At 37.4% G+C, this 19,489-nt stretch overlaps 2 protein-coding genes across 4 annotated transcripts; both read right to left on the reverse strand.

The window, feature by feature from the left end:
• Window positions 1-205: 205 nt before the first annotated feature.
• On the reverse strand, window positions 206-4,317 carry LOC107603082 (transcription cofactor vestigial-like protein 2). 3 transcript variants are annotated; one of them, XM_016295780.1, is made up of 4 exons: window positions 4,080-4,317; window positions 3,013-3,304; window positions 1,578-2,048; window positions 206-295 (listed from the first exon to the last, which is right to left on the reverse strand). In XM_016295780.1, exons 1-4 carry the CDS (start codon window positions 4,173-4,175, stop codon window positions 255-257), a joined length of 900 nt encoding a protein of 299 aa, XP_016151266.1. In that variant the 5' UTR covers window positions 4,176-4,317; the 3' UTR covers window positions 206-254. The 3 variants fall into 3 exon arrangements, with proteins under 3 accessions (XP_016151266.1, XP_016151267.1, XP_016151265.1); XM_016295781.1 differs by having other exon boundaries at window positions 236-416; window positions 4,092-4,317; XM_016295779.1 differs by having other exon boundaries at window positions 236-416.
• A 3,168-nt stretch (window positions 4,318-7,485) lies between these two features.
• On the reverse strand, window positions 7,486-10,425 carry LOC107603062 (transcription cofactor vestigial-like protein 2). The gene is made up of 3 exons (XM_016295761.1): window positions 10,200-10,425; window positions 9,139-9,412; window positions 7,486-7,646 (listed from the first exon to the last, which is right to left on the reverse strand). Exons 1-3 carry the CDS (start codon window positions 10,281-10,283, stop codon window positions 7,486-7,488), a joined length of 519 nt encoding a protein of 172 aa, XP_016151247.1. The 5' UTR covers window positions 10,284-10,425.
• Window positions 10,426-19,489: the final 9,064 nt, after the last annotated feature.

Below are 19,489 nucleotides of genomic sequence, written 5' to 3' on the forward strand. Positions count from 1 at the left end.
GAAAGCAATATAGACAGAGTCAAGTGGCTTCAAATAGCCGCTCTCTGTCATGGTAGGGAATGCTGCTCTCGCATCAGAAACTCTCAGAAAGGTCCGTCTTTTCTGCAAGTTTGTCCCCATGAAGTAACATTTGTCCTTTTTTAACATCTCATTTTGGGTCCGTTTTGCTGAGGGTCGGGGGGGGGACTACAGCATGTTTGCTCCTCTTTACAGTCTTTTCTCCATTGAGAGAGTTTTGTATTCATCCGAAGGGTTCAGCTTAGGATGGTCCCGCTGCAGAGGGTGTAGCGCCGAGCTGCAAGTGAGACGAGAATCTGTTACAGAAAAGCCAGAGAAAGACAAGCCAGCGGAGAAAGAAGCGGCCGCAGGGCACTAAAACCAGTACAAGTCCTTGCTCTTATCCTGGCTCTGTAGACCTGAGAGGAAGAAGGAAAAGGAAGAAAAGGATAAAGAAATGAGGAGAGGGAAAACAAGCAGCAAATATAGAGAAGTGAGGAGACTTCAGGCAAGGAAAGCATTGAAGAGTGAGAGTGAAAATGAGGAACGAATATATCAGCAGAGCAAAGGTCAAAGTCAAGAACCTTGAAGATATCTAGATTCAAAACTCAGAATATGTGCTTCAAGAAGCTCTTAGACGCTATTATTTTTACATTATATGTTTGAAGTTTTTGAGCTGACTTTTTTGATGCACTGTTTTTAACCTACGGTGGCCCTAAAATGTATTTAGACGCTTTAATTATATAACAAAATATTAAACTGAGTGGCATTTGCAGACAAATCATACTGAAGCTTTTCTCTGAAATAACTTCAGTTTTCTTCACAGTTATTTGAACTGATGTCAATGTGATTTTAGTAGATGTATGATGTCAGTTCTCTTAAAATTCACACAGGCGTCCTGACAAAGTAACCCCAGGTTTAGTTCATCACATTAACTACACTATGTTCAAAAGTTTGGGGTTAGTACGATTTTTTTAGTACGAAGTCAGTGAGGATGCATGAAATTGATTGTAAAGACATTTATAATATAACAAAAGAATCCTAATTTTTAAATAAATGCTTTCTTTTCAGCAAATAATCCTGCAAAAATGTATCACAGTATCCATAAAAATTAAGCAGAATTGTTTCCAACATTGATATTAATAAATGTTTCTTGAGCAGCAAATCAGCATATTGATTTCTGACGGATCAAGTGACACTGAAGACTAGCGTAATGATGCTGAGAAATCAAAGAAATACATTACATTTGACATTATATTTAAATAGAAAACATTTAAATATAAATGTATAAATCATTTATATGTAAATATAATAATATTTAACAGTTTTTACTGTATTTTTTATCTAATTTCTACTAACATCTGGCAACCAGAAAGTATCACAAAATGACTTAATTTTATTATCTAAAGCCAAAACTTTGTTTTTAGTGACATGTTTTTCTTGCAAAGTGTTCTATTCGTTAGACTAAATGCCTTTTGGTTTGATATTTTGTTTTCAAATGCAGTGACATCCATAAATTTTTGAAATGTAGCTCATGTGAATAAACACTACTGCTTATGTAGACTGCATGCCGTTCACACCTGTATCCATGTTCAGACTCATATCAGAGCTCGGCGCTGTGAAAGCTCCGGTCCACGCCGAGCTGCCCGGCTCACTCTTGCTGATATCGCATGGTGAGGCTCCAGGTGCGGGAACAGTGGCTGGAGGAAGTCTATGCGGCCGCACCGAGGGCACGAGCAGAGAGCTGTAACGGGGGTCAAAGTGCGTTCCGTACATGTCGTGCATGGAGGGCCGGGGGTAAGCGGACCCCTGGGTGCCGATGGCTCCACTGAGCGAGTAAGGGTGATGGTGGTGAGAGGGGTGCCAGGACTCTGGGGTGGCTTGGTGAAGGTGGCTGTGTAGAGATGCGGTGGAGTACGGGTCTGCTGGGAAGGGAAGATCTGTGTGGGAGGAACCCAGGGCACTGCTGAGAGTTGCTGTGACCGAAGGCTGATATGCACTGTTCCAGAAAGATGGAGGGAAGCTTCTCTGGCTCATAGGGAAGGAATCGTCTGGGGAGGGAAACATTTAGATGTTCTGCATGTTAATGCGCATAAAAGCATGTGATAATTCAAATATACAACATTATGAACCTTTAAATATTTTGTTTGAGATTAAAATTAAATGCCCACATATTTGGATTCACAAAACATTAATGCAACAAATTGATTGTAAAAATGATATCTTTATATCTTGATTTAATTTGCATTAGCTTTAAAAAAATATCTATCTATTGATACTGAAACTAAAAATAAAATAAAATAGTGCCTGTTGCAATTATTAATAGCTATGCAATCATAATTGATTGTAAAAAAATTATGTCCTATTTATCTGAAAGTTAACTAATATGCATAAGCTTTTAAAACTCTACCTTTTGATACTGAAGCAATCCAAAAATAAAACTGTGCTTGTTGTGATAACTAATGTGAAATCATAACTGATTGTTAAAATGATGTCCTAATTATTATTTGCTTTACTTTTTTTATCTATCTATTGATCTTACAAAATAATAATATTAATAAAATTGGTACCATTGTCATGACTAATATCTGTACAATCAAAACTGATTGTATAAATTATGTCCTAAAATTATTTAATACATGTTAAAATATACTATTTAATATATAATATTTTAATATTTTTTAATTAATTAGCATTAGATTTAAAAAATCCATCTATTGATCTTGAAACAATGCAAACAAAGGAAATTTGTTTCCATTGTCATGACTAACAGCTGTGCAATCTTAAAGGATGCAAGGAAAAGAGATATTTAATTAAATGTAAAAATGATGTCCTAATTATCTGTATATCTTAATTTGATTTAAATTAGCTTTTACAATCTATCGATCTCTCTATCTTGACACAATGCCAAAAAAAAACAACAACACGAAAAGTAAAATCATTCCCATGACTAAAAGCTGTGTAGTCATAAAGGATGCAAATAAAACATATATGAATTATGCATCAGATTCCCACCTCTCCAGGACGATGTACCTCTTGCGGTCTTGCTGTTGGTGGATCCAGGTGCGTAACTATTGGACTGACTCAAAGCCCGACTAAAATGTTCATCCACCACCGAACTGATGTCCCCTTGGAAATACGTGAATAGCACACATCTGGAGCTGATGTACTCAGCCTCTGGCGGGTGATCTTTCTCCCGGGCGCAGTCCTCCTCTTTTATAGGTGGCCCGGAGAGGTTCGAAAAAGAAGAGCTGCTTCCGCTCACTGTTTCTGGGGATTCTTGCATTTTCGAGTAAAATGCCAGTTTCTGAAAGCATGTTAAAAAAAATGGGCAAAAATCAATTTGCATTCAACTCTGATATTATTTACATGATACAGAATTACACTCACATACATTCTATTTATACACAGACAGATATATGGAATCAGTACAGTCGTGTGTTTGCTGTTGCACAATTTGTGTTCATATAATGTTTCAAAACTTTTTTAAAAACACTAGCACATAGAAATATACTCTCCATAAAGCATTACACATGCCAGTATTTCTACACTAAATATTTATTCAGGTTAACAACATGAAATCTATAAAATACAGAAAATCTGTTTTCAAGCTTATGAAACAGCACAAGAAAAATACGACTCAAATAACAATTCCAAAAAGATTAAAAGCACATTTTGCTTAATAGTTAATAATCAAGTTAATATGCCATACATACTGATCATATAACATAATAACCAACACAGTCAATATACAGTGTGTGTACATTTAAAATGATTGAAAGCATACAAGTAGGCTATATTTATGACATGCATGCCATATATAAATGCATGCTTTTAATTATTTTAAACAACACTTAAACCGCCATTTAGCCTATACAGTCAGGTTGTTTTCCATTAACATCTAACTATGCGACTTATTTTAAAACTGTACAACTATTTGGTCAAGATTGCAGGCGCAACAAGTCAAAGAAAGTTGCGCGCAAGGATTCAAACAAAATCTAAACAAACAGAACTGCTGTAAAATAAAATTAAAATGCATTTCTTTCTTCTCACACAACAGAAGCATAATAAAGTTAACTTACACATGAACATACCTGATGGTGATATGGTGTGTATGCTGCGGCAAAATAAGGTTGAGGTGGACCATAAACTTGATACATGACATCCAAGCAGCTCATGGCGAAGACAGCTTTTATATCACGTATAGAAACTTATTAGCGGAATGAGAAGACGCTTCATTTGAAATAAAGCGCTGGCTCAGCGTGCACAGACAGAAAATGAAGCTCCGCGTCGAGTCCGGCTGAAGCGCACTGAGCAGCTTTTATGTTCTGTACTCTGTCTTTACGCACGAGTCTGATTCACTTTAAAGATTCGGTTCATCAAATGATGAATGGTTCAGTGAGTCGATTCATTTGAATCATCACTCAAAGGGTTCCCACAAGTCCTTGTGCGCTCGATGCAGGTTCTTGCTTGCAGTAAAATAAATATGTATGTGTTGAAAAATCCTCGAACATAACATTTGCACAACAATATAAGCTGGTAGGTGTGTTTTGAAATATGGTAGCTGGTTTCTAGCAGGTCATTCCATAAAGCAGCGAAAATGTTCCAAAAAAATGGGTCGAAATTTAGTCAATTTACTCAATTTAATCTAGTCAATTTACTTCAGACGTTTTAGACGTCTTCCAGTTTCATGCGGGCATCCTAACTGAGATCTTGAACAGGTAGCATAATGTCCCTTTAACCATCAAACTGTTCTGGTTTTACAAATAAAAGTATATTTTTGTTTTTATTTTAGATTTCAGTGCATATTTAATAACACAGTATAGACTACATCTTCTGAGACAGTGACTGCAATATACAGTAGTCAACGTTTGAAGTGGATCAAAACCTTTCATCAAAGTTGCCCTAAAACCTAAAACCAAAATGCGTTCTTGTCAGGACAACTTTGATGCACTTTTTTGATCCACTTCAAATGTTGACTACTGTATATCTAAATAATTACATTTTCTGGTCTCTTCTGTCTCACAGAATCAAAATTCAAAAAGCTGATAAACAACAACTTTCAGCTGAATAGTAAATGTGTATCAGGCCTGCTAATATGACTGCTTGTTCAAACTAAACAGATGAATTATTGCTAAATAAGTGTGCTGCAATCTGTCTATTTAAAGTGCCATTGTTTTCTGTGCCCAGTGGCCCTGGGCTCTTTAGATTTCCAGGTCAAAGGTCAAATAGTTTTCACGCAACTGGTACTGGGGTCAAGGGCCATTTTTCTGTCATTAGGACCCTTAAAATCAACAATATGTTGCAACTGAGAAAACACTGATACACTGGTCAGTCTGAGACAATGATGCTGCTGCTGTAGTAACCAATACACTTCAGAAGAGCAGCTGAAGTGGTGGCTAAAGCTCATCATGAGTTTACTGGGAATTTCACAGGAATGTTTGGTATTCTGTCACATTACTCACGTATAACCCACTTCATGGAATCTTTCACATATTAAGCTAAACTAGCGCTGTCCAGAGTGCTGGAGGTGAAATATTCCGGTTATTTCTCAACAAACACTGATAGCAGTATCTGAGGTGTAAAGTGATCCTCACAGTTGTAGCTTCTGTATTTACTGTAGTTGGATTTTCCCAGGATTTGTACATTCTTGTACTAGACATTCCCATATATTTTCTAAGGGCCCAAACAATGAGACAAATGGTTTTCAAAACTTTCAAAACACTTTCATGAACTTTAAAAATGAATGGCTTGTCAAAAGAGATCATCTGTGTACCACAACTGTTATGTTGGCTCCTGTATAAACATAACCACGGAGGAAATCCTTGGAAGAAAGTGTTAGTAGAGGATGTCTGTCCATCCTGTCAATACAAATGACATTGTTAAATAATTGTCCACATAAAGTTGACATTGTTAAAAAATACCGCAATGAAATAGCACATGCAATAGCATCAAAATTATGATGACAATTATACAAACATATCTTAAAAAATAGCCTTTATTTTAATAAAAATACAATTTCATATGTGACGAGTGGGGGCGGGGCCGAGAGCCATGGGAACAGAGCGAGGCCGGTGGAGTAATTGATAATGAGCGACACCTGCACCACTCACCGGTCTCGAGTCACACGGAGGAGCTCCGGAAGGATAAAATGAGGAGTGACGACAGTGTTGGACGAGAGAGGACCAGGCCTGGATTTTATTTTGTGTTTTGGTTCTGTTTGTGCGCGACAGTCGTCCGCGAGGGGCTGTCGTGCTGTTTTGTGTTTATTTTATTATTAAAATTTTGTTTAAGTGTTCGCCGGTTCCCGCCTCCTTCTTCCCGACCTACGAACGTTGTTACATCATATTTCTCAGAAAGCCATTAAATTACAGCAACACCGCAAACATATTGAAGTCAAACACTGAATATTTTTTCATACAATCAACAGAAAATATAGCGCGAAAAAAAGAGTTTTAATAAGTAGGAAATAAAATAAAATGGTAAAATAATCTAAAAACAAACTTTTTAAATGTATAATTTGAAATCAATAATAATTATATTTTGTTTATAAAATAATTTTTTTAAATATATTTTGTTATAAATTCTAGAAACATAAATGGCATTGCTTTGAGAATATGGCAATAAAAGATACAAATTGCTTCTAATTCAACTCAAATTCATTGTTCACGCATCAAGTTTAGCGCTTTCACACCTGTTCACAGATAGAATTACAGCATGCAATAACTCTCCATTTCTGATATGACAGCTCTCAAACAATGGGGGTTTTAGACTGTGTAACCTGACAAGGTTTCTATTTCTACCCAAATAGCTTAAGGACAAGGAAATGTTGAGTGCTAACACCCAGCTAATAGGACCTAACATGCTGAAACAACAGTGCATTCAACACATCTAATGAATCAGGGAAGATCAGGGCACATCACTTACAGCTTTAACCGGCCCGCAGTTTTCAACATAGGCTCTTTCCTCTAATATGTGAGAATAAAGGAGTCTCCTGGCTTTGTGCCTCTGCTGACAGAGGGCACCCTTGGCCCCCAGTCATGCATTTGCAGGTAATCTGCCTGGGTACGTCCAAAACGAAGGAGAAGGGGGGTAGGAGATGAGAGAAAGAGAGTGCAAAGACATTGTCAAGGCAAGTTGAGGAGAGAATGGAATGTAAACATGTACTTGAGTAAAGCATGTAGAAATGTTTCGACAAAATGGTGACACAAAGTGATTTTATGGCGAGCCCACATGGTGTTGCACTCCATAAGCACATTTATTAATGCCTGAAGCAAAAAAATGTTAAAGGAAAGACATTCGGAATAATATGAGGGTGAGTAAATGACGGCAGAATTTTGAACTTTAAAAAAACTGTAGGCAAGCATGTCAAGAAGTGATTTTATTTGGACTGTGGTCAGGGGAACAGTTGAACTCCATGTGTTGCTGATGAAGCAACAGAAGCCCTAGTGAATTGTGGGTTTGTGACATGGAAGTGAACCGCTGCACTCAATGTGACCACGGCAACTGTTGAGAGAAGAGGGGGGTCTGCTGTGCAACACGAAACAGAGAGTGTCTGTTTAAGGAGAGCTGGAGTGGCACCTGTCCCAGCTGCAGATACAGCACAACGTATGGACAAACCATTTCAGGCCACTGAGGCTCTGTAGATCCTACAGAGAGACCACCAGAACTGGTGGTTTTACTGTTTAATAGTTGTTGTGGGGGCAAAGGTCAGATTTTGGAAATCCAGTTGATATTAAGACCTTCCAACATGTTCTTAATAGCATTGTTTGTTTAAATATTACATCTAAACCATTTGTGACCCTGGAGCACAAAACCAGTCTTAAGTCGCTGGGGTATATTTGTAGCAATAGCCAAAAATACATTGTATGGGTCAAAAATATTGATTTTTCTTCTATGCCAAAAATCATTTGGATATTAAGTAAAGATCATGTTCCATGAAGATATTTTGCAAATTTCCTACCGTAAATATATCAAAAAAAAATTTGTTTCGTAATATGCATTGCTAAGGACTTCATTTGGACAACTTTAAAGGAGATTTTCTCAATATTTAGATTTTTTGCACACTCAGATTCCAGATTTTCAAATAGTTGTATCTCGGCCAAATATTGTGCTATCATAACAAACCATACATCAATGGAAAGCTTATTTATTCAGCTTTCAGCTGGTGTATAAATCTCAATTTCGAAAAATTGACACTTTTATGGTCCAAGGTCACATTTATATTATATTATATTATATTATATTATGAATAGAATATATGAAATGTAATGAAAATATATTAGTTTGAATCAAAATGCCAGTAGGCTACTTCCGTTTTGAGTCATGACACATTCGGATCGGTGAATTAGAGGTCATGGTCATGGTCAGTTTGAAGCGATTCAAGAAATGGATCGAATTTGCAAATTAAAGGGTTAGTTCACCCAAAAATGAAAATTAGCCCATAAATGACTCACCCCCGAGGCATCCTAGGTGTATATGACTTTCTTCTTTCAGACGAATCCAGTCGGAGTTATATAAAAAATTGTCTTTGATCTTTCAAGCTGTTTCTGTGCTTGTTGTGATAACTAATGTGAAATCATAACTGATTGTTAAAATGATGTCCTAATTATTATTTGCTTTACTTTTTTTATCTATCTATTGATCTTACAAAATAATAATATTAATAAAATTGGTACCATTGTCATGACTAATATCTGTACAATCAAAACTGATTGTATAAATTATGTCCTAAAATTATTTAATACATGTTAAAATATACTATTTAATATATAATATTTTAATATTTTTTAATTAATTAGCATTAGATTTAAAAAATCCATCTATTGATCTTGAAACAATGCAAACAAAGGAAATTTGTTTCCATTGTCATGACTAACAGCTGTGCAATCTTAAAGGATGCAAGGAAAAGAGATATTTAATTAAATGTAAAAATGATGTCCTAATTATCTGTATATCTTAATTTGATTTAAATTAGCTTTTACAATCTATCGATCTCTCTATCTTGACACAATGCCAAAAAAAAACAACAACACGAAAAGTAAAATCATTCCCATGACTAAAAGCTGTGTAGTCATAAAGGATGCAAATAAAACATATATGAATTATGCATCAGATTCCCACCTCTCCAGGACGATGTACCTCTTGCGGTCTTGCTGTTGGTGGATCCAGGTGCGTAACTACCGGACTGACTCAAAGCCCGACTAAAATGTTCATCCACCACCGAACTGATGTCCCCTTGGAAATACGTGAATAGCACACATCTGGAGCTGATGTACTCAGCCTCTGGCGGGTGATCTTTCTCCCGGGCGCAGTCCTCCTCTTTTATAGGTGGCCCGGAGAGGTTCGAAAAAGAAGAGCTGCTTCCGCTCACTGTTTCTGGGGATTCTTGCATTTTCGAGTAAAATGCCAGTTTCTGAAAGCATGTTAAAAAAAATGGGCAAAAATCAATTTGCATTCAACTCTGATATTATTTACATGATACAGAATTACACTCACATACATTCTATTTATACACAGACAGATATATGGAATCAGTACAGTCGTGTGTTTGCTGTTGCACAATTTGTGTTCATATAATGTTTCAAAACTTTTTTTAAAACACTAGCACATAGAAATATACTCTCCATAAAGCATTACACATGCCAGTATTTCTACACTAAATATTTATTCAGGTTAACAACATGAAATCTATAAAATACAGAAAATCTGTTTTCAAGCTTATGAAACAGCACAAGAAAAATACGACTCAAATAACAATTCCAAAAAGATTAAAAGCACATTTTGCTTAATAGTTAATAATCAAGTTAATATGCCATACATACTGATCATATAACATAATAACCAACACAGTCAATATACAGTGTGTGTACATTTAAAATGATTGAAAGCATACAAGTAGGCTATATTTATGACATGCATGCCATATATAAATGCATGCTTTTAATTATTTTAAACAACACTTAAACCGCCATTTAGCCTATACAGTCAGGTTGTTTTCCATTAACATCTAACTATGCGACTTATTTTAAAACTGTACAACTATTTGGTCAAGATTGCAGGCGCAACAAGTCAAAGAAAGTTGCGCGCAAGGATTCAAACAAAATCTAAACAAACAGAACTGCTGTAAAATAAAATTAAAATGCATTTCTTTCTTCTCACACAACAGAAGCATAATAAAGTTAACTTACACATGAACATACCTGATGGTGATATGGTGTGTATGCTGCGGCAAAATAAGGTTGAGGTGGACCATAAACTTGATACATGACATCCAAGCAGCTCATGGCGAAGACAGCTTTTATATCACGTATAGAAACTTATTAGCGGAATGAGAAGACGCTTCATTTGAAATAAAGCGCTGGCTCAGCGTGCACAGACAGAAAATGAAGCTCCGCGTCGAGTCCGGCTGAAGCGCACTGAGCAGCTTTTATGTTCTGTACTCTGTCTTTACGCACGAGTCTGATTCACTTTAAAGATTCGGTTCATCAAATGATGAATGGTTCAGTGAGTCGATTCATTTGAATCATCACTCAAAGGGTTCCCACAAGTCCTTGTGCGCTCGATGCAGGTTCTTGCTTGCAGTAAAATAAATATGTATGTGTTGAAAAATCCTCGAACATAACATTTGCACAACAATATAAGCTGGTAGGTGTGTTTTGAAATATGGTAGCTGGTTTCTAGCAGGTCATTCCATAAAGCAGCGAAAATGTTCCAAAAAAATGGGTCGAAATTTAGTCAATTTACTCAATTTAATCTAGTCAATTTACTTCAGACGTTTTAGACGTCTTCCAGTTTCATGCGGGCATCCTAACTGAGATCTTGAACAGGTAGCATAATGTCCCTTTAACCATCAAACTGTTCTGGTTTTACAAATAAAAGTATATTTTTGTTTTTATTTTAGATTTCAGTGCATATTTAATAACACAGTATAGACTACATCTTCTGAGACAGTGACTGCAATATACAGTAGTCAACGTTTGAAGTGGATCAAAACCTTTCATCAAAGTTGCCCTAAAACCTAAAACCAAAATGCGTTCTTGTCAGGACAACTTTGATGCACTTTTTTGATCCACTTCAAATGTTGACTACTGTATATCTAAATAATTACATTTTCTGGTCTCTTCTGTCTCACAGAATCAAAATTCAAAAAGCTGATAAACAACAACTTTCAGCTGAATAGTAAATGTGTATCAGGCCTGCTAATATGACTGCTTGTTCAAACTAAACAGATGAATTATTGCTAAATAAGTGTGCTGCAATCTGTCTATTTAAAGTGCCATTGTTTTCTGTGCCCAGTGGCCCTGGGCTCTTTAGATTTCCAGGTCAAAGGTCAAATAGTTTTCACGCAACTGGTACTGGGGTCAAGGGCCATTTTTCTGTCATTAGGACCCTTAAAATCAACAATATGTTGCAACTGAGAAAACACTGATACACTGGTCAGTCTGAGACAATGATGCTGCTGCTGTAGTAACCAATACACTTCAGAAGAGCAGCTGAAGTGGTGGCTAAAGCTCATCATGAGTTTACTGGGAATTTCACAGGAATGTTTGGTATTCTGTCACATTACTCACGTATAACCCACTTCATGGAATCTTTCACATATTAAGCTAAACTAGCGCTGTCCAGAGTGCTGGAGGTGAAATATTCCGGTTATTTCTCAACAAACACTGATAGCAGTATCTGAGGTGTAAAGTGATCCTCACAGTTGTAGCTTCTGTATTTACTGTAGTTGGATTTTCCCAGGATTTGTACATTCTTGTACTAGACATTCCCATATATTTTCTAAGGGCCCAAACAATGAGACAAATGGTTTTCAAAACTTTCAAAACACTTTCATGAACTTTAAAAATGAATGGCTTGTCAAAAGAGATCATCTGTGTACCACAACTGTTATGTTGGCTCCTGTATAAACATAACCACGGAGGAAATCCTTGGAAGAAAGTGTTAGTAGAGGATGTCTGTCCATCCTGTCAATACAAATGACATTGTTAAATAATTGTCCACATAAAGTTGACATTGTTAAAAAATACCGCAATGAAATAGCACATGCAATAGCATCAAAATTATGATGACAATTATACAAACATATCTTAAAAAATAGCCTTTATTTTAATAAAAATACAATTTCATATGTGACGAGTGGGGGCGGGGCCGAGAGCCATGGGAACAGAGCGAGGCCGGTGGAGTAATTGATAATGAGCGACACCTGCACCACTCACCGGTCTCGAGTCACACGGAGGAGCTCCGGAAGGATAAAATGAGGAGTGACGACAGTGTTGGACGAGAGAGGACCAGGCCTGGATTTTATTTTGTGTTTTGGTTCTGTTTGTGCGCGACAGTCGTCCGCGAGGGGCTGTCGTGCTGTTTTGTGTTTATTTTATTATTAAAATTTTGTTTAAGTGTTCGCCGGTTCCCGCCTCCTTCTTCCCGACCTACGAACGTTGTTACATCATATTTCTCAGAAAGCCATTAAATTACAGCAACACCGCAAACATATTGAAGTCAAACACTGAATATTTTTTCATACAATCAACAGAAAATATAGCGCGAAAAAAAGAGTTTTAATAAGTAGGAAATAAAATAAAATGGTAAAATAATCTAAAAACAAACTTTTTAAATGTATAATTTGAAATCAATAATAATTATATTTTGTTTATAAAATAATTTTTTTAAATATATTTTGTTATAAATTCTAGAAACATAAATGGCATTGCTTTGAGAATATGGCAATAAAAGATACAAATTGCTTCTAATTCAACTCAAATTCATTGTTCACGCATCAAGTTTAGCGCTTTCACACCTGTTCACAGATAGAATTACAGCATGCAATAACTCTCCATTTCTGATATGACAGCTCTCAAACAATGGGGGTTTTAGACTGTGTAACCTGACAAGGTTTCTATTTCTACCCAAATAGCTTAAGGACAAGGAAATGTTGAGTGCTAACACCCAGCTAATAGGACCTAACATGCTGAAACAACAGTGCATTCAACACATCTAATGAATCAGGGAAGATCAGGGCACATCACTTACAGCTTTAACCGGCCCGCAGTTTTCAACATAGGCTCTTTCCTCTAATATGTGAGAATAAAGGAGTCTCCTGGCTTTGTGCCTCTGCTGACAGAGGGCACCCTTGGCCCCCAGTCATGCATTTGCAGGTAATCTGCCTGGGTACGTCCAAAACGAAGGAGAAGGGGGGTAGGAGATGAGAGAAAGAGAGTGCAAAGACATTGTCAAGGCAAGTTGAGGAGAGAATGGAATGTAAACATGTACTTGAGTAAAGCATGTAGAAATGTTTCGACAAAATGGTGACACAAAGTGATTTTATGGCGAGCCCACATGGTGTTGCACTCCATAAGCACATTTATTAATGCCTGAAGCAAAAAAATGTTAAAGGAAAGACATTCGGAATAATATGAGGGTGAGTAAATGACGGCAGAATTTTGAACTTTAAAAAAACTGTAGGCAAGCATGTCAAGAAGTGATTTTATTTGGACTGTGGTCAGGGGAACAGTTGAACTCCATGTGTTGCTGATGAAGCAACAGAAGCCCTAGTGAATTGTGGGTTTGTGACATGGAAGTGAACCGCTGCACTCAATGTGACCACGGCAACTGTTGAGAGAAGAGGGGGGTCTGCTGTGCAACACGAAACAGAGAGTGTCTGTTTAAGGAGAGCTGGAGTGGCACCTGTCCCAGCTGCAGATACAGCACAACGTATGGACAAACCATTTCAGGCCACTGAGGCTCTGTAGATCCTACAGAGAGACCACCAGAACTGGTGGTTTTACTGTTTAATAGTTGTTGTGGGGGCAAAGGTCAGATTTAGGAAATCCAGGTGATATTTAGACCTTCCAACATTTTCTTTATAGAATTGTTCGCATCTATCTATCTATCTATCTATCTATCTATCTATCTATCTATCTATCTATCTATCTATCTATCTATCTATCTATCTATCTATCTATCTAAATCATTTAGATATTATATTATATAAATATATGAAATATAATGTATGAATACACCAATACACACTCACACACATACACTTTAATGTTTTATTGTTATATATTAAATATATTAAATAAATAAATATCGCAATTAACATCTTAATCGAAAAAGCTTGATTCATATTGAAATATAACTTCATATTTGCCATTAGAAAACAGCAACCACTTACCAGCCAATTACAGCTAAAATCTTGAAAAAGATTTGTACAGCTAAAATATACTAATGTTACTTTTATTATATTATTGCTGTTTTAAACAAAATGCCAATACTTCCACTTTGGGTCATGACACAATTAAATAGTTGAATCAGAGTTCTGAATCGATTAATTGAAATGGCCAGTTTGAAACGATTCAAAGACATGGATCAAATTTGTGAATTAATGCTGTTTGTGCTAAATAAGTGACACTAGGACAACATCTGTATTGTACTCGGTCATCATTCGCTATACCTGCCTCAGGTCCGAATAAGGATACCTTCTAAGCATAGTAACAAACAGATGTAGTCTACATGAAACGAGTAGCTATTATATCCGAATTCAAACTTTTCACACTTTGAAATAGTTAACCCTGGGTCATTCTAAACCCCGGGTAAACGGAATCCTGGGCTAACTTTCTTCACGTTTCTTCACAAAATGGTCTCCAGAGCAGGGTTACATAACCCCGGGTAAAAAGCGGTGCTAACCCCACTTCTAAATTACATGACTGAAACGTTCACTCTAAAAAATGCTGGGTTAAAAACAACTTAGCACTGGGTGAAATATGGACAAACCCAGCGTTGTTTTGGCCCAGTAGTTGGGTTAGGCTACATCTGCTCACAACCGTCCACATTAGCGTTTTCCAAAAGTTTCTCTTCCACACTGAAACTTCGGAAAAAGTTAAATTCACCTTACTGCGCATGTGTAAAACCTCATAAAAGCTCACTGAGTTGATACAGACGGAACAGACATAATAAGTTTTCACACAATTCGGCAGGATCATTATATTTATGGAAATAACTCCTCATTCACTGACGCGTACGCGCTCACTCATGTTTGATCTAAAAAGCAACAGCCCTCATGTTTTGCCGGAGGACAGCAATTGTTAGTAAATTTTCTGTCATCTTTTTAGGACTGTAAAGAGTGTACAAAGTAAATATTTGTAGCAACATTGTGAAAGTGAATAGCACATAACCGGCACAATTACTGGCATAAGATGTCTATTAGTACAACATGCATCACATGACTAAACATGCATCACTGTTTTCAAAAGCCTTCGTTTTCACAGTCCACACTAAATGCGAAAACGGCGTTTTCAAATTTATCCACTTTGGAGAGTGTTTTCAAAAATTTCAGTTTTCCTTGACAAAAACGCCATCTCAGTGTGGACGGAAGGCCAAAACAGAGAGAAAAATATGCGTTTTTCAACAAAACATAATAGTGTGGACATGGTCTTAAATGTTTAACCCAACCTTCTGGGTAGTTTTATTTAACTCAACTATTGTAACCAGTTGCTGGGTTTGTCCATATTTCACCCAGCGCTGGGTTCTTTTTAACACAGCATTTTTTTAGAGTGTTCCTTTACCTGGGATTAAAAGCGGTGTTTAGAACAACCATAACCCTGGGTTAAGCGCAGTGTGAAAAGCCCTTTGGTTATTCCTTGAAAACACGGAAGTTGAGAAGCAGGAAGTACTGTACAAGTGTTTGAGACGTAATTTGTACTTATTTAGTACATTTGTTTTATGCTTGTTGTTAGTACGTCATAGATAAAAAACATGGCTTAAATGACATTGTAGTGTGTTCGGGAATATATAGTTACTATACATACAGTAGGCTACATGAAACAGACGGGAAGTGAGTTTTCTAGCATGGTTGGCCAGTATATTGAAAATATGCATTATTTTTCTGGATTTATAGGTACATAGACAGATATACTGTACTGTATATAGATGGATAGATCCAGGGACAACAGATGTTTTTAGGGTGAATTGTAGTTGTGTAAGTAAGCGTGTTACACACCTGTTGCTGTTTTCGGACAGTGATGAAGTGGTGACCCAGACTGAGGAGGAAATGTGGAAATCCACACTCTCTGGATCAACTCTTCACTCACTGAGAGCACAGTCTATCAGCTGTGAATTTGGCTCATTCAAGTCAGTAGATACAGTGCACTCTCAGATCCACACTGTGGCGTCACGCCAGCAGAGGGAGCCCTCGCCGAGTACTGACAGTTACCGCTCCCTCTGCTTCCTCTATGGTTACTTCCTCTTTGGCAGCCATATAAGGATGGCCATGCCAAACAGGCCTTTGTATTGTTTTGTATTGTTTATTGTATTGTTTAGCTGTAGCGGACTCTACTGAGCATTTTCCATGTTCCCTTTCGAGCGTTCACTTCATGTTGTGTATGGGGAAAGCTCCTGTTTTACTCTGTAATGAAGCCTGATTTGTTCACGTTTGTGTAGGTGCATAAACCAATGGCACTTTAGCCTGCCAGAAAGGGCGGAGCCGACGTGTATATAAGTCGGCTCGCAGTGCCATTTCATCAGATCATTCTCCTTCAGCGACGAGGATCATCTCTTCGCTGACTCTGCAATCAAGAAGCCGAAGAAGGAAGAAGCTCAGCCTGCAGCTCGCCGCCGTAGAAAAGCCCCGGCAGTGGAAGAATCGGTAGGCCTTCCCCTGTGGCCCTCCGGCACTTAAAGAGCACATTTCTGAGCAAAATTCCTAGCGACGTTGTTTTAAATGTCACGCCGCGAGAAGGGCAGTGAGTGCGTCGCCTGTCTGGGCAGTGCCGTTGTGGAAATAGTGCCCCCAGCGATCTATCTATCTATCTATCTATCTATCTATCTATCTATCTATCTAAATCATTTAGATATTATATTATATAAATATATGAAATATAATGTATGAATACACCAATACACACTCACACACATACACTTTAATGTTTTATTGTTATATATTAAATATATTAAATAAATAAATATCGCAATTAACATCTTAATCGAAAAAGCTTGATTCATATTGAAATATAACTTCATATTTGCCATTAGAAAACAGCAACCACTTACCAGCCAATTACAGCTAAAATCTTGAAAAAGATTTGTACAGCTAAAATATACTAATGTTACTTTTATTATATTATTGCTGTTTTAAACAAAATGCCAATACTTCCACTTTGGGTCATGACACAATTAAATAGTTGAATCAGAGTTCTGAATCGATTAATTGAAATGGCCAGTTTGAAACGATTCAAAGACATGGATCAAATTTGTGAATTAATGCTGTTTGTGCTAAATAAGTGACACTAGGACAACATCTGTATTGTACTCGGTCATCATTCGCTATACCTGCCTCAGGTCCGAATAAGGATACCTTCTAAGCATAGTAACAAACAGATGTAGTCTACATGAAACGAGTAGCTATTATATCCGAATTCAAACTTTTCACACTTTGAAATAGTTAACCCTGGGTCATTCTAAACCCCGGGTAAACGGAATCCTGGGCTAACTTTCTTCACGTTTCTTCACAAAATGGTCTCCAGAGCAGGGTTACATAACCCCGGGTAAAAAGCGGTGCTAACCCCACTTCTAAATTACATGACTGAAACGTTCACTCTAAAAAATGCTGGGTTAAAAACAACTTAGCACTGGGTGAAATATGGACAAACCCAGCGTTGTTTTGGCCCAGTAGTTGGGTTAGGCTACATCTGCTCACAACCGTCCACATTAGCGTTTTCCAAAAGTTTCTCTTCCACACTGAAACTTCGGAAAAAGTTAAATTCACCTTACTGCGCATGTGTAAAACCTCATAAAAGCTCACTGAGTTGATACAGACGGAACAGACATAATAAGTTTTCACACAATTCGGCAGGATCATTATATTTATGGAAATAACTCCTCATTCACTGACGCGTACGCGCTCACTCATGTTTGATCTAAAAAGCAACAGCCCTCATGTTTTGCCGGAGGACAGCAATTGTTAGTAAATTTTCTGTCATCTTTTTAGGACTGTAAAGAGTGTACAAAGTAAATATTTGTAGCAACATTGTGAAAGTGAATAGCACATAACCGGCACAATTACTGGCATAAGATGTCTATTAGTACAACATGCATCACATGACTAAACATGCATCACTGTTTTCAAAAGCCTTCGTTTTCACAGTCCACACTAAATGCGAAAACGGCGTTTTCAAATTTATCCACTTTGGAGAGTGTTTTCAAAAATTTCAGTTTTCCTTGACAAAAACGCCATCTCAGTGTGGACGGAAGGCCAAAACAGAGAGAAAAATATGCGTTTTTCAACAAAACATAATAGTGTGGACATGGTCTTAAATGTTTAACCCAACCTTCTGGGTAGTTTTATTTAACTCAACTATTGTAACCAGTTGCTGGGTTTGTCCATATTTCACCCAGCGCTGGGTTCTTTTTAACACAGCATTTTTTTAGAGTGTTCCTTTACCTGGGATTAAAAGCGGTGTTTAGAACAACCATAACCCTGGGTTAAGCGCAGTGTGAAAAGCCCTTTGGTTATTCCTTGAAAACACGGAAGTTGAGAAGCAGGAAGTACTGTACAAGTGTTTGAGACGTAATTTGTACTTATTTAGTACATTTGTTTTATGCTTGTTGTTAGTACGTCATAGATAAAAAACATGGCTTAAATGACATTGTAGTGTGTTCGGGAATATATAGTTACTATACATACAGTAGGCTACATGAAACAGACGGGAAGTGAGTTTTCTAGCATGGTTGGCCAGTATATTGAAAATATGCATTATTTTTCTGGATTTATAGGTACATAGACAGATATACTGTACTGTATATAGATGGATAGATCCAGGGACAACAGATGTTTTTAGGGTGAATTGTAGTTGTGTAAGTAAGCGTGTTACACACCTGTTGCTGTTTTCGGACAGTGATGAAGTGGTGACCCAGACTGAGGAGGAAATGTGGAAATCCACACTCTCTGGATCAACTCTTCACTCACTGAGAGCACAGTCTATCAGCTGTGAATTTGGCTCATTCAAGTCAGTAGATACAGTGCACTCTCAGATCCACACTGTGGCGTCACGCCAGCAGAGGGAGCCCTCGCCGAGTACTGACAGTTACCGCTCCCTCTGCTTCCTCTATGGTTACTTCCTCTTTGGCAGCCATATAAGGATGGCCATGCCAAACAGGCCTTTGTATTGTTTTGTATTGTTTATTGTATTGTTTAGCTGTAGCGGACTCTACTGAGCATTTTCCATGTTCCCTTTCGAGCGTTCACTTCATGTTGTGTATGGGGAAAGCTCCTGTTTTACTCTGTAATGAAGCCTGATTTGTTCACGTTTGTGTAGGTGCATAAACCAATGGCACTTTAGCCTGCCAGAAAGGGCGGAGCCGACGTGTATATAAGTCGGCTCGCAGTGCCATTTCATCAGATCATTCTCCTTCAGCGACGAGGATCATCTCTTCGCTGACTCTGCAATCAAGAAGCCGAAGAAGGAAGAAGCTCAGCCTGCAGCTCGCCGCC

Source organism: Sinocyclocheilus grahami, unplaced genomic scaffold (genome assembly GCF_001515645.1).
Source record: "Sinocyclocheilus grahami isolate Dianchi unplaced genomic scaffold, SAMN03320097.WGS_v1.1 scaffold340.1, whole genome shotgun sequence".
Lineage (NCBI taxonomy): Eukaryota > Metazoa > Chordata > Actinopteri > Cypriniformes > Cyprinidae > Sinocyclocheilus > Sinocyclocheilus grahami.

Bases quoted from the DNA above. Each gene is read 5' to 3' on its own strand.
- LOC107603082 (XM_016295779.1), bottom strand. From the start codon at position 4,175: ATGAGCTGCTTGGATGTCATGTATCAAGTTTATGGTCCACCTCAACCT. The intron at 2,049-3,012 runs GTGGGAATCTGA...TTCCCTCCCCAG, and splicing joins AGGTACATCGTCCTGGAGAG to ACGATTCCTTCCCTATGAGC. The intron at 417-1,577 runs GTGTGAACGGCA...TCTTCCTCTCAG, and splicing joins GAGTCTGAACATGGATACAG to GTCTACAGAGCCAGGATAAG.
- LOC107603062 (XM_016295761.1), bottom strand. From the start codon at position 10,283: ATGAGCTGCTTGGATGTCATGTATCAAGTTTATGGTCCACCTCAACCT. The intron at 9,413-10,199 runs GTATGTTCATGT...ACATGCTTTCAG, and splicing joins ACACACCATATCACCATCAG to AAACTGGCATTTTACTCGAA. The intron at 7,647-9,138 runs GTACATCGTCCT...GTCTCTCTGTAG, and splicing joins CAACAGCAAGACCGCAAGAG to GATCTACAGAGCCTCAGTGG.